We start from the raw sequence: 27,635 nt of genomic DNA on the forward strand, positions 1-27,635 counted from the left end.
AAATAAAATTTAAAATTTTAATTAAGAGCCGAGCCACACCGGGCGACTCTGGTCTCGAAACCTGTCGCCGAGACCAGACCGATGTATGCAGTTATATGGACCATGCCACACCTGGTCGCCCAGTAGTCGCGCAAGCAAGCATACATCGGTCTGGTCTCGAGACCAGAGTCGCCCGGTGTGGCCCGGCTCCAAGTAAGATTGTTTGAGATATGAGTATTACAACTTATATAAAAATAGAATTTTGATATACGAGTTTGTGATTTTTGTCAATATATCAGTAACTATAAATAAATACCACATATGAGTTCGACACCTTAACCCTTTCAAAGCGTCAAGAATACCGCTTTAATACAATAGAGCGTGTCATGATTTCAAGTGTTGATAAATCACAATAAATGTCAGTCAAACATGTACAAATACAGTCATCAAAAATATTGTAAGTGTTCAACGGTGATTATGAATACAGAAATTTTCAATTGTGTGAAAATGTTTATTCACTTAACATATCTTTTCTTTATAAATGACTGATAACTAAGGTAAATAAACAACTTTTGTCCGTTTTACCTAATAGTATAATCAGAAAATAGTATTTAAAAATGTTAATCAACAATAAACAAAGAGAAATATTAAATCGCGGACTCTTATATTTAAATTACACCTTGTTCAAATTATTTTCCGAAACTATTTACTCTCAGATAATATACTAGCAGATAGACGAATGAATGCAATCTCCAAAAGCTTTCCTTTTGTAAAATGTTTTGTAAATTCACTTTGATCAATGTAACTTTCGAATATTCTATTTAACAGTTTATGCACCAAATAGTTTTTCAATCACTAAAAAACAATATAACATATTATATCGCGAATTCGTATCGCTACAAACGCGTCAGTCAAATGTCTTCGGCGCACATGCACTAAGAAGCGATAAGACACTATATACCCGGCAAGTTTGAATTGGCCCGATGACTGATATTTTTTTTATCCAAGACACGCTCCCGAAAAATATTTATTTAAATTAGATAGAACAAAAGTTTAGGCTATCCATTGACAGATGTCAAGAGAAGGATGATTTCTGAATAAATTAAATCAATATTAGAATTTTTCGCGCCTGGCCGAAAGCAGTACTAGGCAAACGAAAATCGAAATGACTTTAGTCAGCTGACGCGCGGATGACTTGCGCGTATAGGCTGACTAATGTCAGTTGCCGCGTTAGAAAGGTTAATAGCTCATCAAATTGGCTATATAATAAGTAAAAAAAAAACCAATATCGTAAAATTTGAAGTCACAAGGTTTCATATCTTAACGACGATATGCTGTACATATTAAAGTTTTTTGAATTAGCATACCTTCGTATTTAATTTACACTTTCACAAACAATATTGAATTTTCAATTGAGAAAAAATAAAAATCGATATCATGGCATTGGAGCGGAGTGGAGCGCCTGTCTCTGCAGAAGCTTTGGAGGTAGTTCCGGTGCAGCGTCTGGAAAGAATTACATGTTTCTTTATTGTGTGTTTCATCAAGAGTATGGGCTAATGGATTGTTGGACAAATTGCTGAAAACGATTCTGTGGAAGCTCGTATAGGCACAAAGCAGAAAGTGGTTATTTAATTTATAATACTAAACGAGAATAAAAAGAGCATTCATACAAATAATGAAATTCCTTAACATAGAAATAAACATATACTTAGAATTAAAATTAAAGCTGTACATCACAGTTATGCAATTTATAAATCGGCAGTGCAGTCGTCACCTTGCATTTATTGCATCGAGCTCTGCTAACCGACACTGCAGGTCTGCATCGCCAATCTGCATCTGAAATAATATAATATATGTATTATTTATTAGCGATGGATGGCCCATAGTTGTTAGATCTAGGTATGTTTTGAATTCTTTGTAAATGTTACAAGTACAAAATAATAATGAAACCAGTGGTATTAATTAATTAGGGACAGCCTAAAGCATGACACCGACCTCACGAGACCGGCTTAATAAAATTTCCACATATCTCTTTGATTAGCTGACAGCATTTTTATTCCAGATAAAGTCCTTCTTAGAAGGAATTTAACAGGTAAACTAATTGAATAAAAGTGAAGAATGAAATTTAATTAAGTTACTAATAACTATATAAATTAAAGTATTATGTATATAAATATGTACCTACCTAATAGTAATAATTATGTCAATTATTATTATGTATGGAAAGTATGCACGGATTGTGTCTAACGGAAATGAACGAAAGCATAGGTTATCGGTTAATCATTATAATTAACTAACCGTAATGAATAGTTTGTACACGACATTGTACACTATGCAATCTCCATGTTAATTTTAATATGGATTGAAATTTGAATAAAATTTCATTACCCGTTGCGCGTGCTCCTCGTCCTCACGCCGCAGCTTCCGTTCGCGCTCCTCGTCCGCTTGCCGCAGCTTTCGTTCGCGCTCCTCGTCCGCTTGCCGCACCTTCTGTTCGCGTTCCTCGTCCGCGGTCCTTGTTCGCATGCCGCAGCGTCTGTTCGTGGTTCTCGTTGGTAAGGTGCAGCATCTGCTCATGCTGCACGCTCAAGAATTCCCTCTGATATGAAATAATATTATGTCATCATTTGTGAACAATTCATACATAATGTACCCTCACAATGTAGACTATTCAAAGAGAGGCATCCGGCGCGCCGCTTTTAAAGCAGAAAACTTTTTTATAATATATATTAATAATTAATATGTGACGGCTTGTGCAATAATTATTTTAAAAATATAATTACTATGCTACGTACTTGTTTCTATTATTTCATTTTTCAATTCTAACGATTTAAAAATCAAAGGAGACGAGACATTTTTGAAGTTTGAAATGATTGAGTAAGCCTATAAATTAATATGGATTGAAATTTTAATTAAGATTCATTACCACTAGTGCGTTCTGCTCGTCTAAATACTGCAGAACTGCAGAGCTCGTGTGTTCTGTTCCCGGACGAATTGTTCTGTGAGGGTCGAAATGTTATTCTGAAACAATGACATATTTCTGATTACATTTTGTGCATTCAACTGCCAACCATTATGTACTCATTTACATTAATTCTTTTATTGCTCAATGAAAACTGTTTATAAACTAAAATATACAAAATTAAACTAAAGTAAATATATACATAGATCATACCGTCAAATCATGGCCTGCCCGCCTTGCCTGGGTACGAATAACCGACTGCCGAATTTGAGTACTTCCCCGCTGCGCTCGCAGTCCAGGATACAATCGGCGAGTAGATGCTGATGCCAATGGGGCAGCAGTCGGAGGTGTTTGCATGTTAATTGATGGTGATTGGTGTTCTGTGTGCTGTATTGAATTGTAAATTGATAATGATTGATGTTGTGAGGAATATGCGTGCGGAGATGCTGGTCGAGATGTGTCAGAGGTGTCAAGTGGTTGTAAAATCATTTCCATTTGGGAGCCATGCGGAAGCTTGCTCAAAGTGTGCAGTGAATGTATTTGGAGTGGTGATTGTCTATGTGTGTCTGTTTGAAGTGTGTGAACTTGTGATGGTGTACGGCTGTCGAGTGGTGTGGAATCTATTGTTTGCAAATGCGCCCCATCAGAATCTGCGTTATTAGACCACTCTACTCGCAAATGATCCACTACTGACGGAAACGCAGCGGGGTTCTTGGCTGATCTGGAAGCCAAGGGTGGACCACCGCCAGTTCTCCTTATGCTGGCTCGTTCTGCCGTATCAGCCTTCCTCTGGAGGGCTCTCATACTATTCCAGCATGATTTGAGCATTGTAGCAGTTCGCTAGAATAAATATGTGTTCATTGATTAGTATATGGTTCTAAAAATAGACAATCTAATGAATAAAGCAGTTTATAATCAATTGTTATTCATGGAGATTCAATTATGACACTCTGGTAACCACAACAAAATAAAATTACCGTGACATAATGACATGACCCGGCTCACGGCTAGCTCAATAATGCTACCGGGCCGTCACTGAGGAGACTAGTGATGAACTAGGAGAGGTGGATCTCCTTTGTAGTATCACAACTTTTGAATTCCCGAATAAAACTCTCAGCTGGTGTGGTGCCGAATTTATTCAGGTACTAGAGTTCACGGTCACACAATAAGGTTAACTGTCATTGTTCCCGTAATTAAATCTCATTAAAGTATCAGCAAACTATTTATTTGTTCACTATAGGATCTCTGTGAAATCTTTCACAAGTTCCCAAAAAGTCACACCTAATTCAGAGAATGTATACGCAGATATTCTTTGGATATTTTTAATTCATGAAATATTTTCCCATAAGAAAGAAAATATAAATTATTCTTTGGTCACACAGTATTAGGTTTATAAAAGAATAGAATTATTTTATTGTTGTTTATAAAGTTTATTTATGTTCACAGTGTATTTACAAATATTTATTTGTGTTTACAGACTTGTTTACAAAAGGTTTGCTTAATGTTTACAAATTTATTTACTAAAATTTGTTTTTATGTTTATGAATTTGTTTACTAAAATTTATTTTATGATTATGTTTACTTAATAAAGTTTCAAAAATTTATTTTATAATCCCGAAAAGATTTGTAAAATTTATTATTACAGACTGAGTTTATTAATTTGTTTTTATAAAACAAATCCGATCGCGTAATTTATCCCGATTACGTCACCTCGTAGGATGAGTAATGAAAAATAAAATTACTCCGCGTGTACGTCACTACCGGCAGATACGTGCTATTCGCGCTGCGTTTTAGCGGCCGACGTCACTACCGACAGATACGTGTTATTCGCGTTACGTTTTGCCCACCGAAGGGGGACTTACTGGTACGTAGGAATCGCGAATGTACTGAGAACCATGTCTCACAACTTTGCAGTGAGGACTGCTGCTTGCTGAAGATCGCTGGTGAAGAGTGTAGAAACTAATGATTTTACGGGAAAAGTGGTCGCCTTTTATACCCTTCGGATAGAGGTTTAACAGGAAACAGTCCGTAAGGGATAGCAGATCTATATCTTTCTCTCACGGGATGAATTTACGTATATCTCCCGTTCCTGGCAACTTTCTAATAGAGATATCTTCTAATTTAGTCGGGTTAAATTTACTCTACTTTATTTTCGCAAAATTAAGACTTAATAGGGGTGTTTTAAGCACCCTCTAGAACATGTCCCTTAAATACGCAGTTACGATGACGTAAGCAAAATAGTTGATTTTATATGATTTTTCGTGTTCAAACGAAGGGGAAAGTTTCTAGCTTTCCATCGAGGTATCGGAATAAGTATTCGGGTACTAAATAAGGGAATGGCAGTCTTTAAATTTAAAATGTCAAAATGAAAGGTTGACACCCACGTACTAGTCCTTTCCACCACTCTTGGCCTTTTTAGGCCAATAGAATTTTACTAAGTTTTAATAAAACTGTTTGGAGCCGCAGAAACTTTCTCATTCGATATTTACTTTTCGGACGAATATTATTACGAGAAAATACTATAATATTATACTTAACATTTCAACTTAAATATATAAATGCTTAATCCTAACAAGATGTTATACACGAACAGTTACTAACTTATTTAATCTTGCATAGTGACTTTTATATAGTAATATGGATGTAACCTTGAATCTATTTTTACCTCGCGAGCCAGCACAGCTGGGCCGTAAATTCTAGTCGGACAGAATTCAGTTAAAGTTCAAGGTCACACGCCAATTTGTATTTTTAGTTGCAGTATTTAATTCTTTTATTTACCCAAGATGCGATTAAGATTTATTATTATTTATGGGTAGAAACCCATCTATGCCAGAATCTTAAGTTTTTCCAATTGTTACTTTTACAATATTCGTTATAGTCAGTATGTTATAGCATTAACAAAATCTATAATTATAATTACGCGTCTATAAATATAGGTACGCGTTTACAGTATTTTTATAACGGTAGTTAGCTTCTATCTTGTATTGATAAAATTAGTATTAAAATTCTTTATTCATAATTATACAGTATATAAATTTATAAATATTCAATTTTCTTTTCCAATTTTCATACACTTCCATTATTGCTATAAAAGTTATTGAAGCATGTACTTGCTAAATTTTACGTAAACAATCTCTTCCATAACTTATTTTCTAAGTTTAATGGAGATTTCCCGGAAATTTATATTAAAAAATACATCGCGCTGATATTTCACGACGTGACATTTCGAGGTCTGTGGTCACAGCGTTCCAATTACACTGGAGCACTCTTGATTTTCGGAGGCGAAAATTTTTTACGTAAAATTTTATTACATTTACAAAGAAAAGGTTAACAACATACATTTTACTTCCTAATACTAAACGATTACGCTAGTGGTTACCTGTTCATGGTCTTTTTGACCATTTCATTCTTGATTCTTCCATAGTTTAGAACCATGGGACTTATATATCCTGTCTGAACCGTGTCGTGAGGTTGTCGCATGGCTATTGAGAAGTAGAATTGACTACAAGGCTAGATTTGTATAGTTATGTCGTTAAACCATACTCTGCCACAAACACTAACTGAAGGTCGGCGTTTTTGTTCGTGTCAATAACCTTCTATTGATATATAGCCCAATCTAGAGTATATAATATAACTAGTATAATATAATTACGTACCGTAGTTCCTTGGCTTCGGCTGTTAAATTCTGCAGTAATTCGCACCCATGCGGCTCACTTGCGACCGTTTGAAAACCCATCTGTCACTCGCGAATTTATAATCGACATTTCAGCCGACAGTTCCTGGTTCGGTTTATAATAGGAAGTAATTCGCGGTATGAAATGGTCAACGACAGGCTGAACTTTGTAGAGGCGATTTGCGTCGGCCGGTCGCCGGGAGTTGTCATTAAAGTGTAGCATCCGAAGAATTTGAAAAAATCTATTACGACTCATTACTTGCCCGATAAGCGGATAACATGTGAGGATATCTGTGGACCAATATTCGCTTAGCGTTGGCTTACGTGTGTGCCCCATAAGAAACATTATACCTATAAATTTTTTTAATTCACTAATACTAACGTCTTTCCACTTCAAGTTCTTTGGATGTGCACTTATCTTATGAGAGTGTTGACTATAATAAATATTTGTTTCTAACACTAACCCAGAAAAAAAAACATCACACATAAATAGTTCATTATAAGAATGCATAGACTCGGGATCGGCGTTGGGGTGCATCCGAACACCAGGATTCCCGGTGAATTCTGGCAATTCTGGAGGATTATCCGCGTTTGACCACAAGCCGTCTTCGGCAGTCAATCCCCCGTCGATTAGATGGCGGCTGCCTCTTCCTCGTGCGGTCGCTCTGCGGGCGCCCCTCGCTCCTCTGCCACGTCTACCACCCCGTCCTCGTCGCCTCGATGGGCCAGGGTCTGCAAATTGGTTGGTATCGTCAGATTTGCTCTCGGTCCTGACCACATTCGCTGCGCCCGACCCTGATGCATCCTCCCTTTCAGCAACTCGCTCGAAAATTCTATTTAGAAAATTGGAATCTTTGTTACTTCCATTGCCACTGTCGTTTTCACTGTCTATCACGCCCCTGAAGTCTTCCGTGAAATCTGGCGGCACATCAGAATCGGAGTCATTGATGATGTCATCTAGCACTTCCGGTTCGATTTCATTCAGGTTGACGCTGGACATGGTGACTCAAATTATCTGTAAAATGGATAGAACTCATATAAGCATTTTCCATGATACCATAATTTTTGGAAATAGAATGTAACATAAACAAATGTCAGAAGTGTTGAGGTTAGAATGTAAAAGTTGAAAAGAACTCGACAATAAACGTATAGGATAGATTTAACTCTTTCACCAACACCACAAATAGGGCTGTCAATAGGTCGATATACGTGGCGAGAATGGCTTCGATGGCGTCATTTCATCTCGGCAGTCGAATCTACTTACCAATGGTATAGAAATAAGGTTTGTTTCTTTGCTAACATTACTGCATTAAAAGTTTTTCAAAAAATTCAATAGATGTCCCAAAATATAAATTTGAAAATGATGCGGGAAAGTATCGGAAATTTCCGGGGCCTGTATTTAGAGGATGAAATTATAAAACGGAAACTTTCGGGCCCCGTATGGTAGCGGTTAATGTTGTTTAAAGACCTACTTAAATATATTAGAAAATTGCTTACTCTATGTAGCAATGGCGACTGTGAGGGGCTGGTCATTGACCATCACAACCGGCAGCACCACCTCTGGCAGGTCGCGGACCACGTCTCTGGCCAGCGCGGTCTTCCTCGTCTTAGGAGTGCGTCATCGGCAATGCATAAAGAAAAATACAAATTTAGTTATGCGTCGTATTTTTTACTTAACGGGAGACCAATTTCACATATGATGCTTATGGTATCAAGTAATGAATCTCGGAAGGTTGCTGCTTTATCCAGTAAACAGAGCACTTCCAACCGCATTACTACCTCTTTTCCCATTCAATTCAGTCCAAGAGATACAATAGGCATCATTTGGTGAAACAGCTTCGTAAACGGTTAGGTTCTACACATTAATTTTTCTCGAATAAAACATCTGAGAAGTTAAATCAGAAGGTATTCGCAAAACACTTTGCATGTAAAAATGTAGCAGATATGAAATTTTTATCGGTCTTCCATCGCTTTTAATTGCTTTTGCTTCATTAGATTTCAGCTGCCTCTGCTTATGAGATTGAAAGTCAACCTCCAATGAAGCCTTTTCTGTACCTATTGAATTCTTATACCTTTGACAAAGAGTAAAGAGATCTTTTTTTGGTTTATAAAAAGCGAGGTTGTAATTTTTACAAAAGATGCGTCGTCTGTATGTTATAGGCGAAACGAAATCACCTTTGTTCTTACATTCAATGACGTATATCTCGTACAATTTAGCAATCGAAAGGGATGCGTCTAAGTAACCTTTTAATGTTGTTTTCCTACAATAATACGAATCTGTGACAGGAAACTTTTCAAAGTGGTTTTTAACCCTAGCGATCATTTCTTCGGGAGTTTTATTTGTGAGTGTTTGTTTTCCACGTTGGTTGGATTTTCCATTTAGACCTAACGTATTTTTTGCCTTAAATGCATTTATTATAAGTCCATCAGTAATTTTCAAAGTACCTACTCATGAAGAATTTTTGACAGACACGCTGGGCAATTCCATTTTTCTTTAAGTAATGCGTTCTGGATAGTTAACGGCTAGGTCTAGTATTTGCAATCTTTTTTCGGAATTTCACATTTTTACATGTAATAGGTATTATTTTATTCTTTTGTGATCCGCTGTCTTGTCAACTTCGAAGTGCGCTAAGCATTTTATACCCTTGCCGATCGCAAAGCAGGTATAGCCGCCAGCCCCTAGACGTACTTGTATGGGGGAACATGCGGCGGAATTTCTCAGAAATGCATTCGTCACGATGCCACGCGCTCGGAGTAATCTTATTGTTGTAGAAAAATAGTTCCGACTTTCACGCTATTAATTCTAAACAAATTATTAAAGTAACGTACCCAGTATGTTGAATTATTCAAAATAAATATATATCAAAATAACTCATTAACATTAAGGTTTCAAATAAAATAAAAATTCAAACAAAACAAATACATTTTTAAATATTTTGTTTGTCTTTTGTTTGCGTCTCCCTATGGAATTATAAAATACTCAGTATTTAAAGTTGTTTCATATGAATTAGAATCAATGTCTTTTATTTTTTATAGCTACTATAGAAGGAATCAGAGAACCTCTCCACCTTATGGGAGCTTACTGTATTATGTAAATCATATTACATAAATTATGAAAATATTATTTTCGCTAAATAAATGAATTTTTTTTTTTATTGAATATTGAATTGTTCAAGACTAAAATTAAACATAATTTCACCTCCTTAAAATTAAAGGTCGTGGAAGAGTGCAAATCGTCTGGCCCCATAAAAACTGCTATAAGTCTAAATTGCATAAACTTATAGTCATTCTACAGAGGCTTGGCGATCGGAATAGGTTTTGTGTACATTTGATGCAATACTTGAGAGTCCGGTTCAATAGTATTACTCTTATGAGGCGTTTTTCAGAGTGATTTAGTACATAGGACTCTATATTCTTCTTCCCAGTCATATTTAAAAAACAGCTGCCTTTAATGATACTTCTTTTATCTTAATCCAACCGACGTTTTTGTTGTCTCATCGAATGACCAATTCTTTTTATGTCGAAAAAATCAGTTTGGTCCATTTCTTTTACGATATATGGATTATTTTTTTTTGTGTTTAGTATGATACCACACATTTGATCCGGAGTGTACACTGCAATTTTCTGTGTTGGAGCATATGCTTGCAAAATCTGAATCCGGTAGCTAGCATTGATTTTGAGTATCACGCTTGCGACCCTGTCAGAAATGCAATTGAATTCGACTATGCGGTCTTTCCAGGTTTTGTTGACGATAAATCCAACACCGCTCGTGCGTCCTTCATCGGTTCCTTTGTAATACAGCACATGTCCGCTGTTTAAAGTGATAATACCCTCACCTTTACGTCTTACTTCGCTGAGTCCGACAACATCCCAGTGGATATTCGTGAGCTCTTCTTTTAACTACAAGTTTGGCAATGCTGGACAATGTTCTCGCGTTATACGTAGCAATGGTCATCTGTTGGCAGCCTTTTCCGGGTCTCCGGGAATTGTTAGCACCCTCTGCCTTCCTTCGCTTATCGCTGCCGTGATCAATGTCAGGTTGGCCTCCAGAGAATGAGGGTCGGGTTTTAGAAGTTTTCGTTTTAATTTTTGAGGGTTTTGGACATTACACATGACGCTGTCCAGACGGGTTGGTGTTTGGTTTTTCTGTCTGGGTGATCCTTCCCGTAGCCAAAGGTCTCTCGTTTTGAGGCGCCAGAGTTTCGCCTTGCACCCTTCTCTATTAGCTACAGATATGCTGCGTTATACAGCACATTATCTGCATTGCCCAGGGGACGCCGTACGGCTATCAAGCATGGTGTATGCTCTCCAGAATCCTCTTCATCATCTCCATCTTGGTTGATCGTACGACCACGATATTCCCCAATATCCTCATAGTCCTCTTTCTTACTAAAAGGTGCGACTAGTTTGTCACTCCTAAAGAAATATTTTGCATAAACAATAAAAAATTTCCACTCTCTTTTACGTACTGCGGCGGACGGTCTGAGAGAGTGGAGCGCTATTGGTTTTTTGACGTCACGTTTGCTAGAAACCGAAGCGTGTTGACTTTTATCAAGCTCACTAACTCTTTCTGACTTTTTCGATCGCCTGTCACTGCAACAGGCTACGTGTTCACTACAAACGGTATCGTTCTGTGACTTGTCGCAGGGTGAGCAGTGACGTGCGTTGTGCTTATTTTTTGGAAAGTGACGCGAACTAATTCTGGTATTTTTAACTGACGGATTAATGCTTGGATCCGAATATTGGGGAGCTTTTTTTTTTGGTTAGTGCATTTGCACTTATTGTCTTTACAGCGAGGAACCGCGTGCAATCCCACTCGCTATCACATTAATTGTTTATTGATTTCGCCTTTGGATACTCTTCTTGCGGCACGGCGTTCGAGTTTGGCGAGACTAGACTCTAGACTCTCTGTCCATGAAGTTATATCACTTTCTGCAACAGGTTGTGAAGTTCATTCCGTTTTTTGAGCAGTGATTTAGGAGGCGCATCAGCAATCAACCTTTCAAATTCTGTGAGGATGGTAGTTGGAGACAATTTTTCTAGATAGTTCTTTTTAGATTTGTGTCTTGGGGTTTTTCAGCGACGCACAGTGCCGATTTCTTAAGGGCCAAGGTTTTTGGTTTTTGCATACCAACTCCCGCTCGAATGCGTTCTAACATCCTACTTCTTATTATTTTCATAAGATTGTCTACAGAATAGGCAGGTCTTAATCTGCCCGCTAACAACCTCACGTCAAGAATAAAATCACAAGCTGGCTCCTTCTCTTTCTGTCGTTTAATAAGCAAGCTTTCTACTAACGAGGCGCCGACCGTCGGCCCTGTCAGTATAATGCTGTCTTTAATTCCTCCCACGTACTTATTTCATTTTCTACTAAACGGAACCACCCTAACGCTCTGCTCTGCAAAATTTCCGAAAAATAAACTATCATCGTGACAAATGATAGCCCTCTGTTTCTCATGATATCTTCTACTCTAATAACAAAGTCATGAACCGGCGTTGACCCGTTATATTTAACATGGGAGAACTGAGAGAAAGACGAGAGTGAAGCGAGATCCTCTGCTTTCTCATCAAGCGGAACGGCACGTAGCTTGTTGTTCCAGATAGCTGCCTGTTCCTGCATCTCCAAGAGTTTTTTTTGCTAGGTTTGATTCCCCTAGCTTCTGAAGCAGGTGTCTTTCATGTCAACCGGTAAGTTGATCAAATTTGATCACACCATGTTGAGTGATTGAGATAATCCTCAGCAATGAATTTAAACCACACACAAAATGACGCAGATGCTTACATCCACCACACCAAGTACTCGTACTTATTACGCATAAATTTATCACGTTGACTAACAGTAACTACTATATTCAAATGTCACGCACAATATCATAATGAACAATTACTATGCTGGTAAGTGTGATTTAGACACTGTCCGACACAATCCATAGAAAACGACATTACGATAATTACGCTAAATAATTCCTTATCAAAACTATCTAACATTAACTGAAAAACGTATTTACAGAAACGTCATACAATTCTTAATGTAATTCTACCGAACATTATCACATAATTAATTACGAGAATGACAACTCTGCCAAACGCGCCACTGGAATATTTGTGAAAAAAAAAGAAACGAATGCGTTCACTGTGCAGTGCAATCGGTGTGAGGTGATCGTGACAGAATTTTTGTTGCCGAATACGCTCCAAAACCTGTCTCACATTGAATTGATTCTGAATCAAACAGAAACAATACTAATTGCTGAGACGTCGCACAAAATATGCTATGTGAAAAAAACACAATAGTCTAACTATTCTGTAGTTTTCTTCTCTGTTAAATCTAAATATTCGAAAATTCACTAAACTAATTAACGAAAGACTTAACTTTATTTGAGTTCGTAGTGCATCAACCGTGAGCCGGAAAGCCACGTGATTCCCACGCCTCATCCATCGTCGTCGAGAGACTATCCCACGTGTTTTCAACGTGAAATATCAAAAGGCCTCCTTCGGTAATGGTTGGAATACGAGAATATTCACTGCGTCGTCATCTCCAATATATGCGTCTCATCATCAGACTCGATATAAATACTGCCGCTTCCGTCGATCGAAGCACTGTGACTGAGAGACGGAAACGATCGACGGAGGCGATCAATTTTGTGCCGTGGCAGGCCAGCCAACATAACAAGTCCAAAAATAGTTCCAAAAACGGCCGCGGTGCGTAGTTAAGTATTGCCAAACGTTAGAAACGATGATACTTTATGTTATGAAGTATAAATATCGTTACATCTGTTCATGTTTCAGTGTGTTGATAAATATCCAGATATTTGGATGCTCTGCAGATAATTGGTATTGAAAGCCCCGATGCCAACCTTCAATCGAACTATTTTTTTTCGGTAAGCCTTGTGAAATGCTATTGTAGCGATTCCACATTTCATGTGGAAAACGTGGTTGTCGCCAGTGTTGCTGATGGCCAGGTCGTCCAATCCATGTGTCTTCAAAATAGTATTGCCAAACGTTAGATATACGCCATATAGCCAAACGATGATACTTTATGGTATGAAGTATAAATATCATTACAACATGTAATATATTCATCGTATTATGTATCTAAATAAGGTTTATTGAAACTGAAACCCGTTTTGTTAAATACATCATAAGCCAAGTCTACACTCGGGACTTGTAATAGACAATGGTTTATCATATTATTGGTAATAAAATAAGATTTTTTTTTGAATTCCAAAATGTCATGACATTAGCTTTTATTGAACGAATGTAGACAGTAAAACGGATTCATCTCCTCTGCATGCACAAAACTTCTCGGTGTAAAACCAGAATTTAAAAGTTGAAGAGGAATTGGGTGATGAATTGACTAAATGTGGACTTAGCTATTTCCACTTTTCACATTTTCCAACTTCATTGTTTTATATCCACCATGCATACTTTGAATATTTCAATGACTAAAAATATTTAAATAGGAACATCTTCACAGGAGTAATGAATGGCTCTCGTGTTTTGGATACTTTATTATAAATGCCTCGATGTGGACTCATTCATCAACCAATTTGTTTTTTTGTGGATGTCTTCCTCTCAGATCTTGTCCATGAAAGACAGCTAGCGATGAATTTATCAGAATGAATTGTTGTAGTATCTGTTAATTCAGCACCACTAACTGAAGTTTGAGGATCAGATTCTTTAGGTTTTTCTGGACACTTAATTCTTACATCGACTTCCGGATCATTATTTTTGGGTTCGTCCCGTCTTCTCCCATACTTCAATCGTCATAATATTTTATAGCTCGGATGTCTGTGATGACAGAATCGGCTGTTATTTTCCTGGTCCTATCGATTGATACTTTAATAATGGTTTAAAACTATTGAGGAAAAAGTCAATATTTGGTGCTATTACACTGTAATGATTTTTTTCTTTGCTTCCTTGGTATACCGAGTGTTAGTCAGCGGGTAAGTGTATTTTTCATACTTGTTTCGGTGTAACTATGTACACTATCACACTCCATCTGCAAATAATATTGAAATGTCTCCATTCTGTATTTTCAGACAGTTGCAATAATGGTGTTATGGTTTTGTGCAGTGCATCCATCCGATAAATAATAATATTCCGTTTATATACTGTGGATACAGGTGATTCAAAAATTGGCAGTTAAGGTAGTCCACAATGAAAGATGCATACATGGAGGTTTTGCGATCTATTACTGTTTTGTCAGCAGGACATTGCTTGATTATTACCCAAGTTATAAACTCCTTACTCCACACTTATCCATGCACTCTATGGAGGGTTTGAAACCGAAAGACGATCTCGGTTTTTTTTTAAGCGTTATTATTCGATACACGACTAGGAGATGTAGGGTTAACTTTGGAAAAACCGGTGCCTGTAGCTTTGCATATAGGGTGACGGATGATTCTGCAGTTTGAGTAGTGACGACCAGGCTTAAGACATTTACGACAATTTACTAAAATATGTTTATGTGTTTTTGGAGAATGAGAGGTAACATGAAATTGAGAAGTAGGCGAATAAGCGGCCACCGATGATTTATGAGGTGGGGTATTGATGTTTGATTTATTTTTTGGTCCCGTTTTAAGGTGATCAATCATATCGACTGTGGAAAGGCAAAAGGAGTTAATCCACACTAATCAAATTTTACAGGAGGCACAAAAAACGTTTTGATAATGATTTTGGGCTAAAGTCTAAATATAAAATAGACACAAACTTGAAGTGCATGATGATTAATAATTTGGTGTTTTTTTCCCCCAATCTATAATTAAATAATGAAGTTATTGAAGAAAAACTAATAAAAATGAGGGTTAAGTCATTTTACCTGACTAAAAATTAGGTAGGTATTAACATATTTGGAGTTAGACACATACATTTTACATGCGATTTATGTTATTACTATAATATATTAACATAAAACAGTGCATAATAATGATAATAGTCTATTACAATGATATTAATTGTAAATTAAAGCGAATTGAAAACAATTTCAATTGAGAAGTGTTTTTGACACATCACATAACCTATAAATCGCATGGCGGTGTTTTAAGTGAATTAGCAAATATTGTATTACTTTTCTCAGATATTATGAAATCATCAAATCAATTAATCAATAATCGACAATTAAAACACAATATAAGTTGTAACAGGCCGTTTCATACCGATATAGATAGAATTTACAATAGCTCTTCTCGTGTGTGATATAAAAACTTCAAGATGTAATTTTAAACACTAACAGTTCTTGTCGGGATTATTTGTTGCGTCCATATTAACACCACACATTTCGAGAATCATTTTGCTTCGTTCTGTTACCATTTTCAGTCAATGCTTAAACTTTAAATGATTATTTATGAAAAGACTGTCGAAATCCGTGTTAACTGTCAAACGACCGGCCGAGAAATGTATGTGGCTTAAGTCTTCCTTCTGGTTCATAACTTACCTGGTCGGCCGGCGGATTTTAGTAAAACTACCATTTTTTTCATACATTTGCAACTTTTAAGATGCATAACGCCTTTTTCCTTTCCGTAAAAGATTACTTGAATGACTAATAATGTCATTGATGTGGAATAAATCCTTTTACCTGGACGCAAATTTCAAACGCCCTTCTTTTTAAAAAATTAAAAGCTAAAATTTGATAATAATTTGGCATTCTGCAGCTTACATCCTTTAGACAGAACGTGTATTTAGTTGTGTGCAATGCTATTTTTCAATAAAACCTATTTTGCAAAAAGTGAGGGTTAAATCCTTTTGCCTTTCCACAGTCGATGGCAACAAGACACTACTTCATTGAGTGAATTCACGTCCTTCGCCAGTAGAATTGCCTTGTAACTGTCATGGAGTCCCATGAAACTAGTTTTAATAATTTAAAGTCACTCACATCACCCAACCTCTTGGCCATATCTGCCATGTTTAGTATGTATTTAGCGGCACTTTCTCCTGGGTGCTGTACCCTTTTTGCGATCTCATCTGATAAGCTATAAAGAATGTCGGCTCCCTCAAAATGCAAATAAAGGGTCCTCTTCAGGCCTTGCCACGTTGTGAACACATCTTTAATATAATGTAATTACTTATTTAAAACTAACCTGCTAGATGTTAAAGCCCAGGGCCGCCAATGCACGACGCCATCTGTGTTGGGTGGCATTGTGTGCCACCAACTCCCCAATCGTCAAGAATGACGTCGTGTATCGTTTGCATGGATGGTTGTGCAAACGTTTCACGTGTGCCTTTAGATCTTTGGGAGTGCTGTACATTTTGGCACACGTGGGGCACATAACATCTGGCTCATGAATTTTTCGGTGCTGGATGAGGCACGACCGTGTTTTGTACGAGTGATGATAGGTCATGCACTCGTACGGTCGGAGCTGCGGGTGTTGTTCGCTCTCGTGCCTAATCAATTCCCAACGATGGTTGAACTGCAAAAAACAGACTTCACAAGTGCCCCGTGGCAAACCATTTCTGGTAAACAAAAGAAAACACCCTTAAAATTGACAGTTGAATTGTCTAAGTAAGTAGGTACTAGAATCTACTAAGCTATAATTTCTAATCCTATCTGTGCTTATTAAATATATCGTCACCGTTCAGGCAAAAGTCACCAACCCTAAAAACATAGTTTTGAGATATCGCAATTTGAAAGTTTGAAAATGCAGGAAAAATCAGATTTACATGTTTTTATGGTTTTATCTACATTACATTATTTTCTCATGTCTTCTTTACAATTTCTTTAAGCTACTTTTACTTTTTGATGCTAATTAAAAAATCTGGAAGGCTTTGAAGGAGGCAAGGTAGCTCAATTTATGGTTTGGTGACTTTTGCTTGTTAATAATCTGAACAATGTTAGCCAAAATAAGGATAGTGACAGGTAGTGATATAAGTAATAATGAAGATAAAGTGGTAAATAATAAGTTTTATTGAATGAAATAGTCTTTTAACATGTTTATTTTTGTGTTTTAAGATATAAATACATAAAGTTAATGAATTAAGTGGTTTGTTTGACTGTAAAACTAATGCTAATAACAAACCAACGAAAAAATTTGAAATTTAAGTAATAACATAATGAAAGCAAAGAAAGATTAACGGATAATAATTAAAAACTACTCCTCGTCGGTATCACTTCCGACATCAGGTTCTGCATTCCTATTAATAACGCTGGTTGAGCTCGGCAGAGATTGGTACCAGTGGTGGAATTCTTGGGGTATCACACCTTTTTCACATAATACCATTAAGTCTTTATGTTTCTGTGAACTTATTGGTAGAGGCTTATTATACGCCTTTGACAATATATTTGGAAATGTTGGAGCAAGATTCCGAAGAGCAATATTAATTTCTAAATATTCGCCGGAATGGCCATACCTATATTTTATAATTGAAGGACTTTGTTTTTCAAATCTGAAGCATTTCACCTTTAACCAGTTAACTTTTTGCCCAGCCGTGTTCCTGGTTTTATTTTTTAATACTTGTTTGGACAGGAGACCCAAATCATAAAAATCGCTGTATTTCAGTTCTTTTGTGGTATACGGTGTCGCAGTTTTTTTATTGCGATTAGATCGAGCAGCTGAAAAAATGTTTATCCAATCATGCATCGTATACACACTCATGAATCGCTTCTGTTTCTCAATAGCACTGTGCATACTGTCACATTCCATCATTGAATGTCCGGATTCTAAAAACTTTTGCTCCAATACTTCAATATTGTCTGAGCTCTGCACCACGTACATCAAAAGGGCCACTATATTTTGATTGCGGTTCTGGCCACCGCACGTGTCACTAAAAATGGACACTTCTTTTATATTGCTTGGCAAGTTAGTCATATAACTATACAAGCATGTACCAATCTCGATGCTACCACGCTTGCCATTTACCTCATGCCAAGCATAACAGAAAGCATTATTAGGCGGAGCTCCTTCATAAATTGTCAAATTGTAGCAACAGAGTTTTCTGCTGTAATACAGAGGTGAGACATCGCTACTTGGAATTTGTAAAACACTCTGTAAATCAAAGGTTACTGTTGCAAAAGCGTTTTCTCGAGTTGCCCTTTCTTTGTCCATAGCTTTGTCGGTGTTGGCTTCCCTCTCCCTGTTTTTATGTTCGGTGTAGTTTTTCTCCAATTGTTTCTTCTCGTCACCGTCCTTCATTGCGTTATATTTTGTGCAGAGAGCACACTGGTCTTTTCTCGGTCTAAAAAAGGAGTAATTATAGTCCTTGCAAAATATCCTTTTGTAAGATGTGATGCTTGGAGGTATGACATCCTTTCCTTTGCAAAATTCTGTGAACAGTGCAAACATTTTTGATATCGATAATTTACTGTCTAAATATTGCCGGCTCGATGATTTTCTTACGTAATGTGACTCCGTTACAGGAAATTTTTCAATGTGTTCCTTAATTAGTTCTATCATGCTGTTGGGTAGCTTGTTAGCTGGAACATGCTTACCCCTCTGATCTTCGCTGTTAAATATATTAAATTCATTGGCATTTTCGTAAGCTTTGTTAACAGGGCCATTACTGATACATAATGTTTTTAAAAAGAAGTCTCGGCAAACTCTTTCTTCACTGCTATCCTTAATAAAATAGTATTGCTTCGCATTCGATCGTTTCTTGAGAGGTGGCTTTACCTTTCTGCATTTAATTTCAACAGTCTTTGTGTTGTTCAATATAAAATCCTTTTGACGACAATAGTCACCTAAATTCCAGTATTCGGAGCATATTAATACTCTTTGTTCTTCAGTAAACTTCGTGGAGCAATTAAATATGCATTTAGTGCAGCTGGCTGGTTTGGGAGTTTTGGCAATAAACGCCCGTTTTTTTGTTTCATAGGCTTTTCCAGAATTCCTAAGATTTTTTACAACATTGCGAGTCCAAGTAGAAGGATCTGACTTACGCCACCGACTTCTTTTCTTCGTATGTTGCTCGCGTTCTGAAAAAAAACTATGTGGTCAAGAAAATATCTCATTGTTTTTAAATATTTAATTTTTTGAATATCAATTGAATAATATTCATAACGAGTAAATAACAATGTCATAGTGACTACCTTCTGTTTCGCCATCAATATTGTCTGGGACACAGCTAGGATCATCGTATTCCTGGTCATTGTCATTAATTTCTGCAACAATGTCGTTATTTTCCTTTAGCATATCATCAGCACCCTGTAAATGTATAAACAAACTGTGTAACTAAAATAATATGACTGCTGAACGTTTTTATATTACGCACCTACACAAAAATATACTTACAATATGCACAAGGCTTGTAACTGTCTCTTCATTATTAGTGTTTAGTGGTAATCCTTCACCACGTAGATAATAAATAATTTCCTCCTCATTTGGTTCCTGTAATTATTAATTCAATTAATATATTGATAATCTTGTTACTGCTTAACATTGTTAATTGAACCTACACAAAAATATACTTACCATAATAGGCACAACGCTTGTATCTGCCACATCGTCATTAGTATTTAATTGTTATCCTTCATCAGATGGGTGATAAAAAATTTGCTCCTCATTTAGTTCCTGTAATAAGTAGTAATACAATTATTAATATATTGATAATATTATTACTGGTGAACGTTTTAGCTTTACCCTACACAACAAAATATACTTACAATAATAGGCACAGCACTTGTATCTGTCACTTCCATATAAATATAGTTAGGCGATTCGCTAATAGAAATGTTATCCATTACATTCTGAAACAATACAGTATGTAAGAATTATTATTTTTTCAACATAATAATAAAAACAATACAATTGGTTGGTTCTGTTAAAGTTAACTCACATCCTGGGTATCGTCATTGGAATCAACTTCATTAATTTCCATGATATGGGGATTTTGATTTAATACATCTTTACGATGCATAGAATCATAGGTTGTACTCTGAAACATAAATAATATTTTTTACATTAAATTCAGAACTTAGGTGTGGAACAAAACACCTTAATTATGCTAAAATGAATATGAAAACAAATTTACCGCAGGGGCAGAGTTAACATCAGATTCATTGACGTTCATAGTGCTTAAATTATGTTGTGTACCGGATATTCTGTATCCATCTTCAATAAATTCAGTTGAAGCACTCCTCAACCTCCACAACTCCACAACCTCCAAATAATTAATATGGTAAATAAGACAATTTCAGTCGATTCACTTTAATGTCTTTATTGAATATAACACAAATATTTCATTGTAATTTCATTGGGAATTGAATAAAAAGTTTTGTTTTCGACAAACACTTACCGGTACAACAATTTCAACGTCACTTGATGCACTGTGATATTTCGAGTAATGCATGATAACAGAACTCCTGTTCGACAAATAAATATTACAAATCTTGCAAAGCATTACGGAATCTGGTAATATAACAACAATTAGTCCCAAACAATCCACAATCGAAACAATATCGTAACTCGAAAATCCAAACGTTCAATGACAGTTGACACGATGCAAGTGTAATCATAGATGAAAATGACCATAAACGAAAATAATTGTCAATCACAACTCTCTATGGTTGGATGGTGACTTTTGCTTGTTTATTTCGTCATCGCTGTGCTGCATTTACGAACAGACAAATGTCACCATTACGCTATGGCGAGTTTTGTTTGATTTAATTTAGATCAAAGCGATCTTATTATAACAAACTATTCCTGTTTGGTTGTTTTTGCGTATTTCAGACAAGTATTAGATGTTTTCAAATGACAAATCAGTAAAACTCACCATCCATAGTATAGGGACTTTTGCTTGTATATTTATAACGAATAATTTATTTTTTTATAGAGTCAATAATGTCTATTCGCCTATAATGATTTATGCTTGTTAAGATTTTATCGAAAGTCATTTAGTGAAAAACAAACAATTCCGATTTAAGGAAAATTTTACTAACTAATGTACCGTGGTGACTTTTGCATCTTAAAGAACATAATTTTACGCTTCGAGTGACATACTCAACTCAAAACTGCCATTTTTAGGTTTGGTGACTTTTGCCTGAACGGTGACGATATTTACATATTTGATTCTTTTGATTGTGCACAATATTTCCTATTATAATCTATATATTATACAAAACAAAGTCGGGTTAGCTACACCATTTATAACTCAAGAACGGCTGGACCGATTTTTATGATCTTTGATTTGTTGGCTTTGTCTCCGCCCCGAATAGCAGATTAATATCTCGAGATCTCGGATGTAATGAAGAAACATTTGTTGAGATTTTAGTTTATGATTTTCTCCATAATATATAAATGATCCCGCCGTTCCATAACAGTACGCAACACTTTTTCTGACAGTGACAGTTAAATGAAAAATGAAGCTAAAAAGCTACGGTGTTTTTATTAAATGTGTTTCGATTGTTTGATGTGAAATCGACATTTTTTTGAAGGGTAACTAGGTACCTATCTATAACAATTTCTAGCACTTCTTTTATAATGTATAAAAACCCAATTTGCAATACGTTTTTTAAGTATACAACGAAAGGCTAAGTTCAAATATTATAATTACTTATTTAAAAATAACCTACTGACACAGTCCGGGTAGGGAGGGGAGTCGGGGCCGCACAGCCCGATCCGACCTCCGCGCTCAACTCTCCGGTCAACCGGGCGTCAATGACGCCTTGATTAGCGTGCTGTCGGTCGATTCGTGTGAGTCACACGACCAGCTTCCACCCTTCGACTAGCTCAGTGATCGAAATTGTTTAGGGCGGTCAATTAAAGCTGGGTTTCAGTGTTTCGGTAGAGCACGTTCAGTGTAAGGTTAGGTTAGGTTTTGTAAAGATGCAGGATTGACAGTTGATTATGTTGGATCTTCCCAATGAAACACACGTGGTTCGTAGCACAGAGTTTTATATTTAACAGTTAGGTTCACAACAAAAAAAAACATACCAGTATGATTAAAATTAAGTATGTAAATATTAGGTACCCATATGCGTCCATCTCGACTGAGTGGACACTTGCAACCTCTTCTCGAGCTAACTCTGCAACGACAGTTGAACTCTGTTGAACGACAGATGGCGCTACGTCCTAGAAGAATACATTTGCAACATTTATAGTTAATTAATACAAATCATCGTATTCATACAGCGGCGACAGAAGGACTTTGGCTTGGCAGACTATAAGAACCATGAATGTGGCATCCATATCTTCACTCGTACTTTACCCTTAAGGGGTCCTACATTCACGTATAAACGTGGAGGTATCACTACTATATGTCAAATCCCAGGGCCGCCAATGCACGACGCCATCTATGTTCACTGGAGTTGTGCGCCAACAACTCTACAGGCGTTAAAAATGACGAGGTGCATCGTTTGCATGGTGCAAACGTTTTATGTGCACTTTTAACTGCTTCGGGGTGCTATATTTTTTACCGCAGGTGGGACAAGTTACATCGGCCTCATGTATTTTTTGATGCTCCCGAAGGTACGACTGCGTTTTGAACGAATAACGACATGTCGTGCACTGGTGCGGTCGGACCGACGGGTAGTTTGCATTATGGGGCAAATCATGAAGGCTGTCAGCAAGAGATTGTGTAGGTTAACGCAATCTCGTAGAGTGAGCATCTTGATTTTCGAGAGGCTGTCCAGCTCGATGTGATTCTGTAATTCACATTTCCTCCTGAAGGAGCTATGACAGAATTGGCACTCATGCGGTCGAAGGTTTCTGTGGTGCCGCTCTTTGTGCAGCTTTAGATCATACGGGTGCCTAAAAGCCAGTCTGCATACCACGCACAGGGTATTTGCTTGCTTAGGATATTTGCAATAATTTTCTGGGGCGGTAGTTATACTTAGTCAAGCAATTATAAAATAAGTAACAAAATTATGCATGACCATGCAAAAAATATTATACCAACAAAAAATTTGAATAAGTGAGTAATTGAGCGGCATCGGTCACACTCAAAGTCGTGCTTCGTTTTGATATGTCGTCGCAATATTTGCACTGTTTAGATGTTCTCGCTCTTCGTGAAGCTTCAGCTCGAATGGGTGCTGGAAATTCATTCCGCACATACCGCATGCCCGATATTTATTTCCGTAGTGGTCTCCTTGTGATGTTTTGGGTCGTCTAGTTTAGTTTCGGTTTGCGTCTGAGTCGGGGCAGGATGTCCGGTCGGGTCAGCGTGTTTGTCTTGTACTGGTAAGTCTATTTTTTGCTCGTCCGTTAGGTTTGCGTGACTGTTTGAGTATGTTTCAGTCCTCTTCTCTTTTTCCCGGAGGGCAGCTCGTTTGTTTTTGTCAAGCATGTAAACCATGTCGTTGTAGTCTGTAGTTTTGCTTATGGGGCCTTGCCGTTGTTGCTTCGTAGTTTTAATTGTCATAGGTTCAGTGTAGTCTGTCGGGCTGTCAGGTTTCAGTATGTCTGTGTGGTGTCCAAGAGCTTCTGGTAGTGTTTCATCTGTTTGAGCTATATGTTGTGCATGGTTCAGGGGCTCAGTGTTGCAGCGGGCGGGATGAGCGGTATGTTCACGGCTGCGGGATGTATGGGCGGTGTAATTCTGTGTAGAGTGGGTAATTTTATGGCTCTTATTGCACTTCTGGCTCCAGGTGTTTGGCCAGCGTCCGGGTGTTTCAATTTTGATGCTGTGGTATAGGGCGTATTTCAGTGTGAAGATCTGCCTCCCTCTGTCGTTGTCCAAAAGTTCGACCCGGACAAGAGGCGTCGGTTGCTGATTCCAGCGAGTCATTCTCCGGACACTGACAATAGGGAGGCCTCTTCGAAGTAGGTCATTGGTGATGTCGGTGACGGGAGTACCAAATGGAAAGCCCCTTATCACGACTGCGAATTGGTCGTTTTCGCTATTGGTATAAGCGGATGGGTCTACTTTCTTGTTTGGCGTGGCTGTAGGTATATGGTGAGTGTGATTCTGGCTTCTTTCGGTACGTGCGTAGTTTCGTGGTGGCTTGGTATTGAGCGCCATCTGTCTCAGAGTAGTCAGTTCTTCATCCTCTGCGTCGACAGCCTTCATGTCCGTGCGTTATGGTTGCGCTGTGCGGATATAGTTTGCATTATGGGGCAAATCATGAAGGCTGTCAGCAAGAGATTGTGTAGGTTAACGCAATCTCGTAGAGTGAGCATCTTGATTTTCGAGAGGCTGTCCAGCTCGATGTGATTCTGTAATTCACATTTCCTCCTGAAGGAGCTATGACAGAATTGGCACTCATGCGGTCGAAGGTTTCTGTGGTGCCGCTCTTTGTGCAGCTTTAGTTCATATGGGTGCAAAAATCCAGTCTGCATACCACGCACAGGGTATTTGCTTGCTTAGGATATTTGCAATAATTTTCTGGGGCGGTAGTTATACTTAGTCAAGCAATTATAAAATAAGTAACAAAATTATGCATGACCATGCAAAAAATATTATACCAACAAAAAATTTGAATAAGTGAGTAATTGAGCGGCATCGGTCACACTCAAAGTCGTGCTTCGTTTTGATATGTCGTCGCAATATTTGCACTGTTTAGATGTTCTCGCTCTTCGTGAAGCTTCAGCTCGAATGGGTGCTGGAAATTCATTTCGCACATCCCGCATGCCCGATATTTATTTCCGTAGTGGTCTCCTTGTGATGTTTTGGGTCGTCTAGTTTAGTTTCGGTTTGCGTCTGAGTCGGGGCAGGATGTCCGGTCGGGTCAGCGTGTTTGTCTTGTACTGGTAAGTCTATTTTTTGCTCGTCCGTTAGGTTTGCGTGACTGTTTGAGTATGTTTCAGTCCTCTTCTCTTTTTCCCGGAGGGCAGCTCGTTTGTTTTTGTCAAGCATGTAAACCATGTCGTTGTAGTCTGTGGTTTTGCTTATGGGGCCTTGCCGTTGTTGCTTCGTGGTTTTAATTGTCATAGGTTCAGTGTAGTCTGTCGGGCTGTCAGGTTTCAGTATGTCTGTGTGGTGTCCAAGAGCTTCTGGTAGTGTTTCATCTGTTTGAGCTATATGTTGTGCATGGTTCAGGGGCTCAGTGTTGCAGCGGGCGGGATGAGCGGTATGTTCACGGCTGCGGGATGTATGGGCGGTGTAATTCTGTGTAGAGTGGGTAATTTTATGGCTCTTATTGCACTTCTGGCTCCAGGTGTTTGGCCAGCGTCCGGGTGTTTCAATTTTGATGCTGTGGTATAGGGCGTATTTCAGTGTGAAGATCTGCCTCCCTCTGTCGTTGTCCAAAAGTTCGACCCGGACAAGAGGCGTCGGTTGCTGATTCCAGCGAGTCATTCTCCGGACACTGACAATAGGGAGGCCTCTTCGAAGTAGGTCATTGGTGATGTCGGTGACGGGAGTACCAAATGGAAAGCCCCTTATCACGACTGCGAATTGGTCGTTTTCGCTATTGGTATAAGCGGATGGGTCTACTTTCTTGTTTGGCGTGGCTGTAGGTATATGGTGAGTGTGATTCTGGCTTCTTTCGGTACGTGCGTAGTTTCGTGGTGGCTTGGTATTGAGCGCCATCTGTCTCAGAGTAGTCAGTTCTTCATCCTCTGCGTCGACAGCCTTCATGTCCGTGCGTTATGGTTGCGCTGTGCGGATATAGTTTGCATTATGGGGCAAATCATGAAGGCTGTCAGCAAGAGATTGTGTAGGTTAACGCAATCTCGTAGAGTGAGCATCTTGATTTTCGAGAGGCTGTCCAGCTCGATGTGATTCTGTAATTCACATTTCCTCCTGAAGGAGCTATGACAGAATTGGCACTCATGCGGTCGAAGGTTTCTGTGGTGCCGCTCTTTGTGCAGCTTTAGTTCGTACGGGTGCCAAAATCCAGTCTGCATACCACGCACAGGGTATTTGCTTGCTTAGGATATTTGCAATAATTTTCTGGGGCGGTAGTTATACTTAGTCAAGCAATTATAAAATAAGTAACAAAATTATGCATGACCATGCAAAAAATATTATACCAACAAAAAATTTGAATAAGTGAGTAATTGAGCGGCATCGGTCACACTCAAAGTCGTGCTTCGTTTTGATATGTCGTCGCAATATTTGCACTGTTTAGATGTTCTCGCTCTTCGTGAAGCTTCAGCTCGAATGGGTGCTGGAAATTCATTTCGCACATCCCGCATGCCCGATATTTATTTCCGTAGTGGTCTCCTTGTGATGTTTTGGGTCGTCTAGTTTAGTTTCGGTTTGCGTCTGAGTCGGGGCAGGATGTCCGGTCGGGTCAGCGTGTTTGTCTTGTACTGGTAAGTCTATTTTTTGCTCGTCCGTTAGGTTTGCGTGACTGTTTGAGTATGTTTCAGTCCTCTTCTCTTTTTCCCGGAGGGCAGCTCGTTTGTTTTTGTCAAGCATGTAAACCATGTCGTTGTAGTCTGTGGTTTTGCTTATGGGGCCTTGCCGTTGTTGCTTCGTGGTTTTAATTGTCATAGGTTCAGTGTAGTCTGTCGGGCTGTCAGGTTTCAGTATGTCTGTGTGGTGTCCAAGAGCTTCTGGTAGTGTTTCATCTGTTTGAGCTATATGTTGTGCATGGTTCAGGGGCTCAGTGTTGCAGCGGGCGGGATGAGCGGTATGTTCACGGCTGCGGGATGTATGGGCGGTGTAATTCTGTGTAGAGTGGGTAATTTTATGGCTCTTATTGCACTTCTGGCTCCAGGTGTTTGGCCAGCGTCCGGGTGTTTCAATTTTGATGCTGTGGTATAGGGCGTATTTCAGTGTGAAGATCTGCCTCCCTCTGTCGTTGTCCAAAAGTTCGACCCGGACAAGAGGCGTCGGTTGCTGATTCCAGCGAGTCATTCTCCGGACACTGACAATAGGGAGGCCTCTTCGAAGTAGGTCATTGGTGATGTCGGTGACGGGAGTACCAAATGGAAAGCCCCTTATCACGACTGCGAATTGGTCGTTTTCGCTATTGGTATAAGCGGATGGGTCTACTTTCTTGTTTGGCGTGGCTGTAGGTATATGGTGAGTGTGATTCTGGCTTCTTTCGGTACGTGCGTAGTTTCGTGGTGGCTTGGTATTGAGCGCCATCTGTCTCAGAGTAGTCAGTTCTTCATCCTCTGCGTCGACAGCCTTCATGTCCGTGCGTTATGGTTGCGCTGTGCGGATATAGTTTGCATTATGGGGCAAATCATGAAGGCTGTCAGC

General features: G+C 38.3%; 2 protein-coding genes across 2 annotated transcripts in view; both read right to left on the minus strand.

Annotated features, from left to right (window-relative positions):
* Positions 1-4,306, minus strand: part of LOC147078836 (uncharacterized) — a 198,372-nt gene extending 194,066 nt beyond the window's left edge. Inside the window, exon 1 of the mRNA XM_085950024.1 lies at positions 314-4,306. Within this exon, the coding sequence (XP_085806150.1) occupies positions 3,149-3,769 (621 nt within the window). The 5' untranslated portion in view covers positions 3,770-4,306 and the 3' untranslated portion in view covers positions 314-3,148. The remainder of the gene's footprint in view (positions 1-313) is intronic.
* A 3,806-nt stretch (positions 4,307-8,112) lies between these two features.
* Positions 8,113-20,042, minus strand: LOC147078838 (uncharacterized). The gene is made up of 6 exons (XM_085955191.1): positions 20,015-20,042; positions 19,835-19,930; positions 19,633-19,747; positions 18,467-19,518; positions 16,832-17,020; positions 8,113-8,220 (listed from the first exon to the last, which is right to left on the minus strand). Exons 1-6 carry the CDS (start codon positions 20,015-20,017, stop codon positions 8,113-8,115), a joined length of 1,563 nt encoding a protein of 520 aa, XP_085811317.1. The 5' UTR covers positions 20,018-20,042.
* Between the last annotated feature and the right edge of the window lie 7,593 nt (positions 20,043-27,635).

Source organism: Rhyacophila brunnea, unplaced genomic scaffold (assembly GCF_057557595.1).
Source record: "Rhyacophila brunnea isolate RB1 unplaced genomic scaffold, BYU_Rbru_1.0 scaffold_10, whole genome shotgun sequence".
Taxonomy (NCBI): Eukaryota; Metazoa; Arthropoda; class Insecta; order Trichoptera; family Rhyacophilidae; genus Rhyacophila; species Rhyacophila brunnea.